This window comes from Garra rufa, chromosome 17 (assembly GCF_049309525.1).
Source record: "Garra rufa chromosome 17, GarRuf1.0, whole genome shotgun sequence".
Taxonomy (NCBI): Eukaryota; Metazoa; Chordata; class Actinopteri; order Cypriniformes; family Cyprinidae; genus Garra; species Garra rufa.
This window is the reverse complement of record NC_133377.1, coordinates 27,227,581-27,243,038: the sequence shown is the minus strand read 5'-3', so window position 1 is coordinate 27,243,038 and position 15,458 is coordinate 27,227,581. Positions and strand designations below refer to the sequence as shown.

Here is a 15,458-nt window from a genome sequence, read left to right as displayed (position 1 = left end):
GGAGAAAGTCTGAAAAAACTGAAAAACACAGAATTAAATAATCACTCTCAAAGAAAGGGTATGCATGTCATCAGCCTGTGGTAGAATGAAGATATCAAAGAAAAAGCCTTTGAATGTATTCTTTGCTATAAAACTCTACAGTTTACAGTTCTGTTGCTGGAGATTTCACCAGCTCTATTGTTGTCCAATATTTATTAAAGCTGTCAGGTTTTTTTTTTTTTTTTTTTTTTGGTTAGTTTATTTCTTCATTTTTAATGCGATCTTGACAACATATTACTATTTCATTTTAATTAAATTTTTTGTTTTACTGCGAGTGGAATGTCGTTTATTTATCTAGTTAGTTATTTAGTTAATTTGCTGTTTGTTTAATCAACTTAATAAAATTGACATACTACTATATTATTTTATGTTAGTCATTATTGTAAGTGGAAGATTTTATTTTATTTTAGTGATTATTTGTGAGTGGACCATTTTATTTTAGTGAGTGGAAGATTTTATTTTATTATTTGTTTTGATTTTATTTTAGTAATTATTGTGAATGGAAGATTTTATTTTATTTTAGTGATTATTTGTGAGTGGACCATTTTATTTTAGTGAGTGGAAGATTTTCTTTTATTTTATTATTTGTTTTGATTTTGTTTTAGTAATTATTGTGAGAGGAAGATTTGTATTTTATTTTAGTGATTATTTTAAGTGGAAGATGTTATTTTGTTTTAGTGATTATTCTGAGTAAAAGATTTTTCTTTTATTTTAGTGATTACGAGTGGAAGATTTTATTTTAGTTTTTATTGTGAGTGAAAGATTATTTTTTATTTTAGTGATTTGTGATTGGAATATTTTTTTTTGTGATTTGAGTAGGATTATTTTATTTATTTTATTTTAGTGATTATTGTGAGTGGAACATTTTATTTCATTTTAGTGAGTGGAAGATTATTTTATTTTATTATTTGTGTTGATTTTATTTTATTTTAGTGGTTATTGTGAGTGGAAGATTATTTTATTTTAGTGGTTTATTATGAGTAGAAGATGTTATTTTATTTTAGTAATTATTGTGAGTGGATGATTTTATTTTATTTTAATTGTAGTGATTTATTGTGAGTGAAAGATTTTTTTATTGTTTTTATTTTAGTGATTATGAGTGGGAGATTTTATTTTAGTGATTTATTGTGAGTGAAAGATTATTTTATTTTTTATATTTATTTTATTTTAGTGATTATTGTGAGTGGAAGATTTTTTACTTTTTTTTCATTTTAGAAATTATTTTGAGTAGAAGAGTATTTTATTTTTATTTTAGTGATTATTTTGAGTGGAAGATTTATTTTAATTTATTTTTGTGATTATTGTGAGTGGCAGGTTTTAGTTGATTTTTTTTATTTTAGTGATTATTTTAAGTGGAAGATTATTTTAGTTTAGTTTAGTGATTATAATGACTGGAAGATTTTTGTTTTATTTTATTTTAGTGATTATTGTGATGGGCAGAATTGATTATTGTGAGTGGAAGATTTTATTTTATTTTAGTGATTATTGTGAGTAGAAGATGTTATTTTATTTTAGTAATTATTGTGAGTGGATGATTTTATTTTATTTTAGTGATTTATTGTGAGTGAAAGATTTTTTTTATTGTTTTTTATTTTATTTTAGTGATTATGAGTGGGAGATTTTATTTTAGTGATTTACTGTGAGTGAAAGATTATTTTATTTTTTATATTTATTATTTTATTTTAGTGATTATTGTGAGTGGAAGATTTTTTACATTTTTTTTTTTTTCATTTTAGCAATTATTTTGAGTAGAAGAGTATTTTATTTTTATTTTATTTTAGTGATTATTTTGAGTGGAAGATTTATTTTAATTTATTTTTGTGATTATTGTGAGTGGCAGGTTTTATTTTATTATTCTTTTTATTTTAGTGATTATTATGACTGGAAGATTTTTGTTTTATTTTAGTGATTATTGTGAGTGGCAGAATTGATTATTGTGAGTGGCAGATTTTATTTTATTTTAGTGATTATTGTGAGTAGAAGATTGTTATTTATTTTTATTTATTCATTTTAGTGCTTATTGTGAGTGAAAGATTTGTATTTGATTTGATTTGAGAGGCTTGGAAATGTTTTGATATGCCATTTAAAAGAATACTTTCTACTCCTACGTTACTTTAGCACACACTTTCCTCAATCTCATTTTGTATCTGGTAGTTATTCAGATCTAATACTCTAATATCTTTTTACATTACTTCTCTTTCGCCATCCATTTATTCTGGGTGTCCTTTGTTTTCCATATCAAAAAGAAATATTATACCCACACACTCACCAGAACAGGTTGCCAGGTGACCAGTCACCAGTGAGTCTTTGCCCTTTTTTTAATGATTCCCCCATCTCACTTGCTTCATTTTTATATTCACTTCTCTAATTACATCTTTTCAGGAAGGGGCAAAGTATTATTAGTCAGTTCTCATTCACTTTATTTTTTTAAGACGGCACTTCTCTCAGTCTCAGACTGTTTATTCTGAACAGACTCTCATGAGAGCTTTGGTGGGCTTGCTGGCTTTCACCTAATTGTGATCTAAAACGGCAAACCATTCTTCACCGAAGAAGGTTTAATGGTCCATGATAGCAGCACTTCAAGTTTAAAGAGTCTGGAGATATCAGCATGCTGCTTGAACGAAAAACTCAATCCTGCCGCTTGTCAACACATAGACCTGAGGATGCAGGTGTTACTTTCCTCTACTTCCTGTCCAGGTGGAAAGAGAGCCGCACCAGCCTCGCTGTTCCTCTTCCCTTATTCTTCCTCGTCGTGTCAATCCATCTTTTCTCTGCAGCGTCTCTCTCTTGTCATCTTTCTCCCCAGGGTTCTTCTCTGCAAGTGTCTATCTGAGCAACCTGATACCAGCTGCAGCCTCCTCCCAAAAGAAGCCGCTGCTTTGTTAGAACTTCATTGTGGATGGTGCTTTCTGTCCACAGTGTCCAAAAACCACATTCTGACCTCCGGTGACCGAGTCGGCACCCCCCTTTGCCTTTGTCAGTTCCCCCCTCCAGCTATGTGACATGACCTAGTTCTAGGAGACACACCTGTATCATATAACACTGTCCTGCAAAGGAATTTCTTTTGAAAGTGTCACTAGTTCTTTATGAAACCTGCCAAGAACTTGTCCCGGTCATGTTTTAGCCCAAAAAGAACATGCCGAATTAAAACTACTGTGCTTAAAGACAACAAAGCATATTTTAAGACCATTGAATCTTTTAAGATTTTTATTGATTGCTTAATTTTTTTTATAGATTATTTGATGTATGAATGATCACTCAAGCACTCATTGTCAGCTGTCATTATTGTAATGCAAAACAAAAATCGCTATGTATATGATAGTCTTATAAATTAATTCAACAATTTAATAGCGATATATACTCACAATTGCAAGATATAAACTTCACAATTCTGATATTAAATCACAATTCTGACTTTATTTCTAAAGAGTCAGAATTGTGACTCTTTTTCCCAGAATTGCGGGTTTATTTCTCAGAGTTGGAACCTTTTTTGCGGCATTGCAAATTATTTTTTAGAATTGCAACTATTTTTCTCAGAATTGCACGTTTATTTCTCCGAATTGTGAATATTTCTCAGAATTGCAACTTTATTTCTTAATTGCGACTATTTCTAAGAATTGCAACTTTTTTTCTCAGAATTGTGACTTTTCTTTCAGCATTGAGTATATTTCTCAGATTTGCAACTTTTTTTTTATCAGAATTAATTATTTCTCAGAATTGCATTTTTTTTTTTTTTCAAAATTGCAACTTTATTTCTTATAAATTACGACTATTTCTCAGAATTGCAAGTTCATTTCTCCAGAATTGCAAGTTTATTTCTCAGTTCACTGCAAAAAATGCTTTTCTTAGATTTTTTTTGTCTTGTTTCCAGCCAAAATATCTAAAAATTCTCATAAATTTACTAGATGAGTTCTAAGCAAAAACTCACTTAATTTTGACTTGTTTTTTTTTTTTTTTTTTTTAAACAAGAAAATAATTTTTACTTGTCTAGAAAATCCTCCTTGATTTAAGAAATGTTAGATATTTTGACTGGAAACAAGACAAACATTTAAGTAAGAAAAGCATTTTTTGCAGTGTTTGCAGAATTGTGACTATTTCTCAGAATTGTGACTTTATTTCTTGGAATTGTGAGTTTGTCTTGAAATTCTGACTTTATAACTAGCAATTGTGAGTTTACATCACGCAATTTTGTGGAAAAAAGTTAGAATTGTGGGGGGGGGGGAGTCGCAGTTACTTATTTTATATATATATATACAATGGCGGAAACAGGCTTCCATATATTTGTCTTAAAGATCATCTTTTTTTTTTAAACCATGATTTATTTGTTTGTCTGTTTGTTTGTCAAGCCCATATGCCCAATTGTGATTAATGTAATGCACAAAGACATTTAATGCATAACATATGTACATATATTATGTCTATCTTATATATATTAATTCAACAATTTAATTTGAGTAAAAATGTGCTAAATTTTTGGTCGCGAAAATCTGCTTTTTTTAAATACAAACCATTTTATTTTCATTTACTTCGTGCTGTAATATTACCGGGTATGCTTTTGTGAGATGCACCTTTTCACAATTTGCTGGCTAAACAAATAATAAAAATCTAGCAAATAATGATTCCAGTGTCATGCAATCATAGTCAGGTTGTGTTGTGCAAATTGGGACAAAAGACTGGTTTGGCTCTTTATAGGGACAATCTCTACAAGCAATTGAGAGACCCCATCTGCAGCTTTGATTGCGTGCCCTCCCTCTTTCCCTTTCTTTCTCTCCTCCTCTGTCTTGGAGTCACATATGGTGAGGAGATATTGCGGGTTTAGCCCTAAAATAGAATAAATTTAAATGTGTTTGCAAATAAATGAGCTAATTATGACTTTTGTTCACCTTTAAGGGGAAAGGCTACAGTGGATGGTCTATTAGTAAAATGAACTCCTATTGCTGTGGATAAAAAAAACAGAAGTCCGTTAATAATAAGAACAAAACGTCATCAATCCCAAGCACTAAGACCAAACAGAACCAGTAAATTGTTCTAGACTAGTTGAAAACCTCAGATAATAGGTAGTGGGATCATTTTACTTGGCTGTCAGACTTGTTCCTCTTGGTGTTTGGATAAAAAATAATGTAGTTTAGCATTTTATATGGCTGTAAGATAGCAAATTTGAGTTGTTTTTGTAAGTTGTCTGAATCTATAAAAGTTAGAAATTCTGCTTTTTAACTCCAGCTTTAAAGGCTGCTTTGATTTCTAAAGTTCGTCGATATAAACCCATCACAAGTTCTGATAGGATGCTATTTTTCCCCCCTATTGCTGGAATACACAGATTCAGACCAGTACAAAGGGCTGTCACAGTACAACTTCAGCCCACTTAGCTGTTTAGTGCTCTGACATCCCAGGAATATTTTAACCGCTGGAGTCTGTGATCTATGAAAGAAGCGACTATTCCATCTGTAAGTGCTTCTCACGCAGGACTAGAGCGAGACCGCAGAGCAGACTTGTGCTGACATGTCCCGAATCAGACTCGTGCACAGTCACGTCATCCCGGTCCTGCCAACCATCTGGATATAAACTGGTGCTTTGAGACACATCTGGTCATCAACATGCCACGGTCTGAATTGCACTTCCAGCTATTCAGACCCCACAGCCAGTCAGGGCTGAAATATTCCCTTTGTGGTGACAGGACAGTCAGTATTTCACAAAGCGTGTCCCTGTATGCTGACAGGCCAATCAAACAGGACAAAATGTGTATGTGTGGAGACAGCATAGCCAAAATTCACCATATAACTTCATATTTTATGCGCTCCAAAGCATCATCAACCTATTCGAGACATTTTTTTTTTTTTTTGCAATAGGCTTGGTCTGTTTTGCTTAGTAGAGGGGGAGACAAATTGAATAGATTTCCATGATAAACTTGTCAAAATAAATTACGGTGCCAGTATAAGATGATCTTGTTGTGCATCTGCAATACCAAAGCTGACAAGGACTTAATGGCAGGACTGTCACTTAAATTCGCAGGACCCGGGACCAAATATTTATGTAAGATAAGTGTTCACATTGCATAGGATGTTGTGGATGGATGGATAGATAGATGGAGAGAGAGATGGATGGATGGATGGATGGATAGACACAGCGGTGTCTAATTCTGTGAAGCAAATTCCTTGGGTTTCTTTTAATCAAATGTAAATTCATGTGCCAGTCATATTTTCTTGGTTAAATATACATTACTTACACTATCAAAAACAGAAAAAGAATCTCATCAAGTTTGTGTGTTTGAGCATTTTAAATTTATTAAAAAAATAAGGTAGTAACAATTGAAACAATATATTTTATATTGTTATATGTTCAGCTATTCTTTTTAATAGTTAACTTTTAACTATTTTTTAATTTTTCCTATTTTTATTCTTTAAAGCTAATTAAATATTGATCACTTGCAAAGAGATTTACTTTAAATTTCACCAAGCTGAGTACTTACTAAAAACTCCCATAGGCCTATTTTGACGTGGCAAAGTGGTTATACCTGTGAGTTGTTTGCTTACTTTTTTTTTTCAAATTAGTTTTCCCATTAACGCCATTACATTGTTCATTCAGTCTGATTCGAGGACACGGAACACGCACAAACACAAGTTTATTTCTCAGAATTGTGACTTTTCTTCCCTCAGAATTGCGACTTTTTTTTCCCTCAAAATTGTTACTTTTTTCTCAGAATTGCAACTTCATTTCTCAGAATTGCGGAAAACTTAAACTTTCAGAGTCTTATTTTGACGTGGCAAAGTGGTTATACCTGTGAGTTGTTAACTTACTTTTTTCAAATTAGTTTTCCCATTAACACCATTATATTGTTTATTCAGTCTGATTCGAGAACATGGAACATGCACACAAACACGAGGCAGGATTTATTGAATGAACCAATCACAGCCCGAATATAACCAGTCTTATTTAAACATATCATGACGGAGGCATTGCCTCCTTTCACGTGACTTTCCACCATTTATTCTCAATTACCTCTCACCAAACTCACTGCACGCTTTAGGAGGTCTGTTAAAACTCAGTGGGTTCAGGGGAGGCGAGAAAGACGTGGACTCAGCTGTAACTTTACCTGCTGGTGTCACTGTTGGACAATATTTCTTTAGAAAAACAAGTGATTTAAACACTTTTTAATGTTATATTTTGTAATATTGGTGGTTGTTTTTGTTCAATATTGGTGGTTTTCTTTTAATATTTTGAAGAGGCACTGCCTCCCTTTCCTCCTCGGAGACTAGGCGGCAGCGGCAGCGGTAGTAGCAGTAGCAGTAGCAGTAGTAGCAGTAGCAGTAGTAGTAGCAGTAGTAGTAGCAGTAGTAGCAGTAGTAGTAGCAGTAGTAGTAGTAGTAGTAGTAGTAGTAGTAGTAGTAGTAGTAGTAGTAGTAGTAGTAGTAGTAGTAGTAGTAGTAGTAGTAGTAGTAGTAGTAGTAGTAGTAGTAGTAGTAGTAGTAGTAGTAGTAGTAGTAGTAGTAGTAGCAGTAGCAGTAGCAGTAGCAGTAGCAGTAGCAGTAGTAGTAGTAGTAGTAGTAGTAGTAGTAGTAGTAGCAGCAGCAGCAGCAGTAGTAGTAGTAGTTAACATTTTCACTCACTTTTGTCCATAATTGGCCCCTGATTTGATTCCTGTGGTGTAGCTAGGGCACATGGCCATTATAAGATTATATGACGGGGGGTGTTTGCTGGAATGCCTCTAGGTTATCTTATGTTGTGTATGCTAATTGAAACTAGCATAAGCCCTCTAATGAACACTAATTGCTCTAATGAATTAGTTTCAGTGAGAGTTCTGGAGAGAGGACAGTGCGGACACTTCATAGGGCCGCACACATTTACATATACACATACTCATACCCGCTGAGAGCTGTAAGCATCTCTGTGTGGCCTGCTGGTAACTGGCATGTGAGTATGTGAAATCACAGAAGGCTTTGTTACATAATGTCAGTTTTATAACAATGAATATAATTACTGTAGTTGTAGATGTTTTCCTATGAAACTGTATTTAAATAAAAATCTACTAATAGATTAATTTATTTTGTGTATTGGTTTTTTTGAACTGCCATTTTCAGTGAATTGATTTGTGCACATCCCTCAAAAATGTTTTCTGCTCTTAATGAGTTCTGGCAATATGAATTTAACCAATATTCCAATACCTTTAATGTAGCTCTAAAGAATATTCCAGAAAGCCTTTTCAGCATTTATCTGAAATAGAAATCTTTTGTAACATTGTAAATGTATTCACTGTCTCTTTCAATCAATTTAATGCATTCTCTGAATAAAACTGCTAATTTCTTTCAAAAAAAAAAAAACGTACTGATTAAACAATAGTATAGTAGATCAAAGTTTGATTTATTGTTGTGAATCAGTTCTTTTGATGTCTCCGTTTCAGTGAATTGTTTGAAATGCCAGATTTACTCATTTGTTTGCTTGATTACTCCTAAATGTACACTTCTGTGTCTCGCAACCTTTTTGTTGCACAGAATATGCCATATTTACATTAAATATGCCGTCTATTCTGCCTAATTTTTATGTCAAACTATTGTGAATGAATCTACCGTGTCTACCTAATATTTTATGAATGACCATTTTATGTCATATCACAGGTTTATCTGTTTTACACTTTAGTTAGTGTCTGTGTTTTTTTTTTTTTTCTCATGAGATTGATGTCTGGGAAGTGGGAGCGCTGTGCCTTAGGCTGATTGTTCTGCATCAGAAACGCCATTTTGGCTCCTTTCCCAGGGAAGCTTTCATTCAGATGTGCAAGAGGGGGTAGTTTGAGAGCGAAAGTTTTAGAAAGTTGTGTAAAGCGAGAGAAATGGAAACGGTGGGGATTTTTAAAACATTACCTCATTGTGCGAGGTCCCCCCCATCAGCCATGTGCAGAACGCATATAATTAACACACTCCGAATGGAAGCATTTAGCCGGAGTTGCTATGGAGACGGAGCATAAAGCTGCGCTTAGGGCTGTGTTTGGGTAGGGTAGTATAATTGTACCAAACCTGTGAAATAAACACAATCACAGAGGGAGATCCTCATTTTTAGACCATGATATTGATTCACTCGCCAGCGGTTTTCTCATAATACTTTAACAATGTTCTTTTCTCTACCGCATTTCTTCTCACATAGATGCTCATTGCCACTGATTCACTTCACACAAATACTTGTGTGTGCCTGAGCACCATTAAAGATCCCAACAATTCGCACTTGTGTATAAACACACACACTATTACACCCTCTCATCTCCGCTGTGCTGTTTTAAGTGGTCTGAGCTTCCCAAGGTCAAAAGATGCTTAGTTGTTGACAGGAAATTAGTAAAAGTTGCTTTGAAATAACAGACAATACACACAATGCATACAAAAAAGTACTGTGGTGGTGGGGCCATTGTACAGTTACGAGATACAAGATGGTAATTCCATGTTACATGTGTATATAGTTTCATGTATAATAATAACTATATTTTTATTAACTAACATTTAACAAAGATTAATAAATAGTGTAATAAATGTATTGTTCATTGTTCACTCATGTTAGTTAATACATTAACTAATGTTAACAAATGACACCTTATTGTAAAGTGTTACCATATAACCTTTAGTGAGAAATTTTATTCAGCAAGGATGCATTAAATTAAACTGAAGTGACAGCAAAGATTTGTAAGTTGTTACAAGAAAAATTCCTTTTCAAATAAATGCTGTAAAAGAATTCCTAAAATAATGTATTACTTTTTTACAGCATCTTCAACATATTCAACATTGCATCATAGCAATAAATACGTATTAATTAAATATATGAAATTGGAAAAAATAAATTGTATTTTCCACAGTATTACAGTTATTTTTTGTATTTTTGATCAAATAAATGCAGTCTTCTGTCCAAAAAAAAAACCTTTTGAATAGTAGTGTATGTGTTTTTTTTTTTTTAAATGTTTTTATGTATATATTATGCATAAAAATTGTGTGAATGTGTATATTTAGGTAGATAAGCATTTTTTTTCTATTTTATTATTTTAAACATTTTTTTAAGGAATGTGTATGTGTAGTATGACTGTATTTATGTTATGCTCTGAATTCTCGATTCTGATTGGCTGGCAGGTATGCATTAAAACTGTTTAATGCACAGGTAGTTCCAAGTCTGTTATACTTCATCTCTGTGTCTGATGTGAAGCGGTCAGAATGCTAGAGCTAACAAGCTGTAACTGATGACAATTGTGCTGCAAACATCATTAACAGCTGACCGTGGTATAAGCGGAATAACACACAGCTAGTTGTGCATTAAACGATTTTAATGCACTCTGCGGAGGCAACCTTTCTCCGCTTCGCATTGGGTGGTTTTCAGCCTCCCTTATCTGTTACTGGGGTCGACTGATATGTTTTTCAGGGGCAATGCTGACAGTCGAGTGTTATAGATCAATTAGACAGATAATATTTTGACTAACAATATTTTGAACCAAGATATATGTCTGGTGTAAAAATGAAAATTTGTGTCAAAATTAAGAATAAGGAGGCGTTTGGAAAAAAACTTTCTTTAAATTATTTTGGGGGGGAATCCGGTTTTGAAAATGACCTGTACCTTAAGTTGCTTAAAGTGCTTGAAGTACTTTAATTTAACATGTGAAATTTAAGACATAGCAAACCCTTAATATTAATAGCAATATTTCTGAAGAGGTACATGAAAAGTGCTTGTATTATTAAAAGACAATGTATATATGAAATAAGTCTTATTTTTTCAATAAGCACTTACCTTTTCGCACAAAAAAAATGTATGCAATTAAAAAAACACTTTTTTTTTTCTGCCTATTTCAGTCAACGTCATAACACTATCTAGCTAAACCAGTAGTACTACAACTGCTGAAAACATGGGGAAAAAAGAAACGGATAAACAAAATCTTTTGATCTTTTGATCTTTCAAGTGATTCACCAGCAAAAAACAGCAAATTAAAAGAGCCATTCATCTTCAAAATTCAAAAATAGGAATAAGTTAAAAGAATAGTTTACTTTCAGAACAAAAATTTACAGACAATGTACTCACCCCCTTGTCATCCAAGATGTTCATGTCTTTCTTTCTTCAGTCGTAAGGAAATTGTTTTTTTGTGTAAAACATTTCAGGATTTCTCTCCATGTAATGGACTTCTATGGTGCCCCTGAGTTTGAACTTCCAAAATGCAGCTTCAAAAGGCTCTAAATGATCACAGCCGAGGAAAGAAGGGTCTTATCTAGCAAAACGATGGGTTATTTTCTAAATAAAATTACAATTTATATACTTTTTAACCTTAAGTGCTCGTCTTGTCTAGCTCGGCAAGAAGGGCGTTTGAGATTTAAAAAGTATATAAGTTGTAAATGTTTTTAGAAAATAACAGATTGTTACGCTAGATAAGAACCTTCTTTCCTCATCTGTGATCATTTAGAGCCTTTTGAAGCTGCATTTAAACTGCATTTTGGAAGCTCAAACTTGGGGGCACCATAGAAGTCCATTATATGGAGAGAAATCCTGAAATGTTTTCCTCAAAAAGCACTATTTCTTTACGACTAAAGAAAGAAAGACATGAACATCTTGAATGACAAGTGGGTGAGTACATTATCTGTAAATTTTTGTTCTGAAAGTGAACCATTGCGTCGCAAAATGATTGTTTCGAAACGCTTCAACCGGATCGTGTATAATTGATTCAGATCAGGGCTTCAGATTGCATGTCACGAATAGTTTAATTTAGATCGGGACTTTGGAGATGTTTGTGAATCATTTGACTTAGATCTGAACTTTGTGTACTGCAAATCATTGATTTAGATCGGTACTTTGAGTATCGCAAATTATTCTGTGAATTGAATGATTTGTGTTCCGTGCTCCAAGTCCTGTTCTGAAATTGATGGTTTTCGAATCATTATTTAGATCAGGAATTCAGGGCTGGTTCGTGAATCATTTGTTTCAGATCAGGATTTTGGAGCAGTTTTGCCTTTTTTCCTTTTTTTTCTTCTTCTTCTTCTTCTTCTACTTCCTTAAGCAGTGGAAAACATCAAACCATAAGTGAGACCTCTGATTCACATCCTTGAAAATCAATAGAGTAGTGCTTAAAAAGATCTTGAAAGTCCTGGAATTTCATTTTACCATATCATATCGGTTGATCTGTATTCCTTACATATAATAATTCGAACACTTTGCTATTGTGCCATTTATATGCTGATTCACTGGAGAAAATTTTTCAGGAGGAAAAATTGAAAGTGTTGTTACTATGGGCAAGGAAGCCTGGTGACCAGTGGTTCACGTACTGTTTGGAAAAGCATCATTTCTGTCCTAGACTCACGTGGCGAAACACGGAGTGAGCCTCGGTGTTTGCCGACTGTCTGATATTGCTCTTCAGGTAGCTAATCTACGTGAAATGGCACCACAGAGACCAACGCTCGCCCTCCAGCCTCATTCATATTCTATCACATTAACGCGGGATCAGTCCGATATCCAGACAGCTGGGACGCCTGCGTGTGTGCTCACACGCGTGCCTTGTTTGTTCACTTTGCGACAGAATGGCCTCTGTGCCTCGGTTTCGTTCTCTGTGTGTGTAGCCTGCCATTTCAGATGGTATTCAAAGTCAGCATCTACCAATGAGCTGAGGAGGCAAACGGCACAGCTGCTCCAGAGTCAGCAAGATCATCACAAGGCAGATAATGGCAGCACGTGGAAGTCAGCATCGCACAACCTTCACCTTACATGCTCACCAGTAAATGATGCATGATTTTCTGCCTGATAAATAACTGCCTTCTCCTTTAACCTCCAGACCTCTTTGACGCTGTTTTTTTTTTGCGTGCGCGCATGAGAGGACAGGAAGCCATCTGTGTCAGTGTGGCCTCCCTGAGCTCAGAGCACAGGGGCAGAGAGATGACTGTCTCTTTGATATGGAGAAAAAAAAAACCATGGCTGTGTCTTAAGCATCTGAATGTTTGTTTCTGCACATATATGCATCTCATAAGTGTGTGAAACGGGCAGGTGTCACAACCTAATTACCCAGCACATCATCATGATCATTGGCAGGGAGACTGAGATGAGAAATGATACTTAAATTCAAAGGAAGGCATTTGTATCATTCATTTGTGTGTGTTTCTGTGCAGGTACGACTATCGTGAAATGCTGCACAATTCTACCTTCTGCCTGGTTCCGCGAGGACGACGACTGGGATCCTTTCGCTTCCTCGAGGCTCTGCAGGTGAGCACACATCTGTCATTTAGTCTACATCTTCTTCTCATTTTTTTTTCTGCTTTCCTTCTTTTTCTTTGTTTTCTTTTCCTATTTATTTTCCATATAGTTCCTATTTCCTTATCATCTTTTTTTCTTTTTCCTTTTTATTCCTTCTTTACTTTCTTCTCTACTTCTTTCATAACTTCCTTCCTTCCTTCTTTCCATACATTTTTATTCTGCACTTCTCCAATCCACCTTTTTCCTAAATGCAGAAGTAAGCCTGTGGTTGAGTCTTCTGGTTTATTACTACTATAGGGACACTATAGCATAGTAATGAGAAGAATAACAACATGCAGTAAACGGTAAAACTACAAACCAGTGTGCTCATAATTATGATAATACATTTAAAAAATACAGAAATATACACCAATTTGCAATATCAAGCAGCAAAATGAGCTGTTTTGTAAAATTGGCTGGGCGTGGATGAGACCGGAAGCAAGACCCATAAAATCTGCAAATGGCTGCGCCCACTTTTAGAAAGAAAGAAAAGGTGAATATTCTTCCTTCTAAGTTCATTCTTTTTTCCTTACTTACTTCCTTTCTTCCACCCTTCCTTTCATTCTCTGATCCTTCCTTATACATTTACCTACCTCTGCACTCACATCCTTCCACCCTTCATTTCTTGCACACTTCCTTCCTTCCTTCCATACTTTTCATTTCACACTTCCCTGTATACTTCCTTCTTTCCTTTCCACCATTTTTCGATCCATACTCTTCATTCTGCACTTCTCTATATCCTTCCTTCTTTCCTTCCTTTCTTCCATCCTCTTCATTCCTATATCCTTTCCTTCCTTTCATCCTTCCTTCCATACTTTTCATTCCACACTTCCCTATATCCTTCCTTTCTTCTATCATCCTTTCTTTCCATACTTTTATTCTGCACTTCCCTATATCCTTCCTTCTTTCCTGCCTTCCATTTTTCCATCATACTCTTTATGCCACACTTCTCTATATCCATCCTTCCTCTTCATTCCTATATCCTTTCCTTCCCTCCTTTCCTTCTGTACTTTTCATTCAATGCTTCCCTATATCCATCCTTCCTTCTATCCATTCTTCCTTCCATACTTTTCATTCTGCACTTCCCTATATCCTTCCTTCTTTCCTTCCTTCCAACCTTCCTTCCATATTTTCATTCCAGTTTCTTATATGCTTTCTTCTTTCTTTCTTTCTTTCTTTCCTTCCATCCATACTTTCATTTCACACTTCCCTATAGCCTCCTTCCTTCTATCTATCCTCCTTTCTGTCCTTCCTTCCATCCTGTTCGATCCACACTTCCCTATATCCTTCTTTCCTTTTTTCCAGACTTTTCATTCTGCGCTTCACTATGTCCTTCCATTCTTCCTTCCATACTTTATTTTGCTCTTCCCTGTATCCTTCCTTTCTTCTATCTATCCATCCTTCCTTTCAATACTTTCATTCTGCACTTCTCTATATCCTTCTTTCTTTCCTTCCTTCCACACTTTTCATTCCCCACTTCCCTATATCCTTTTTTCTGTCCTTCCTTCCGTTCTTGCTTCCATACCATTTAATCCGCACTTCCCTATATCCTTCCTTCTTTCCTTCTATCCATCCTTCCTTCCTTTCACACTTTTCATTCTGCGCTTCAGTATGTCCTTCCATTCTTCCTTCCATACTTTTCATGTTGCTCTTCCCTGTATCCTTCCTTTCTTCTATTCATCCTTCCTTTCAATACTTTCATTCTGCACTTCTCTATATCCTTCCTTCTTTCCTTCTATCCATCCTTCCTTCCTTTCACACTTTTCATTCCCCACTTCCCTATATCCTTCCTTCTTTCCTTCTATCATCCTTCCTTCCTTCCATACTTTTCATTCTGCACTTCTCTATATCCTTCCTTCTTTCCTTCCATCATCCTTCCTTCCTTCCTTCCATACTTTTCATTCTGCACTTCTCTATATCCTTCCTTCTTTCCTTCTATCATCCTTCCTTTCACACTTTTCATTCTGCACTTCCCTATATCCTTCCTTTCTTCTATCCATCCTTCCTTTCAATACTTTCAGTCTGCACTTCTCTGTATCCTTCCTCCTTTCCTTCCTTCCACACTTTTCATTCCCCACTTCCCTATATCCTTCCTTTCTTCTATCCATCCTTCCTTTCATACTGTTCATTCCTCACTTCCCTATATCCTTCCTTCTTTCCTTTCTTCCATACTTTTCATTCCATACTTTCCTATA

General features: G+C 34.7%; 1 protein-coding gene across 2 annotated transcripts in view; it reads left to right on the top strand.

Moving 5' to 3' along the window:
- ext1b (exostosin glycosyltransferase 1b) overlaps positions 1–15,458 on the top strand; it is a 113,456-nt gene that overhangs the window by 67,486 nt on the left and 30,512 nt on the right. For both annotated transcript variants that reach the window (XR_012340030.1, XM_073822215.1), the window contains exon 2: positions 13,140–13,233. Coding sequence is in view for 1 of the 2 variants with exons in the window: in XM_073822215.1 (XP_073678316.1) it covers positions 13,140–13,233 (94 nt within the window). In the remaining variant the exon portion in view is untranslated. The remainder of the gene's footprint in view (positions 1–13,139; positions 13,234–15,458) is intronic.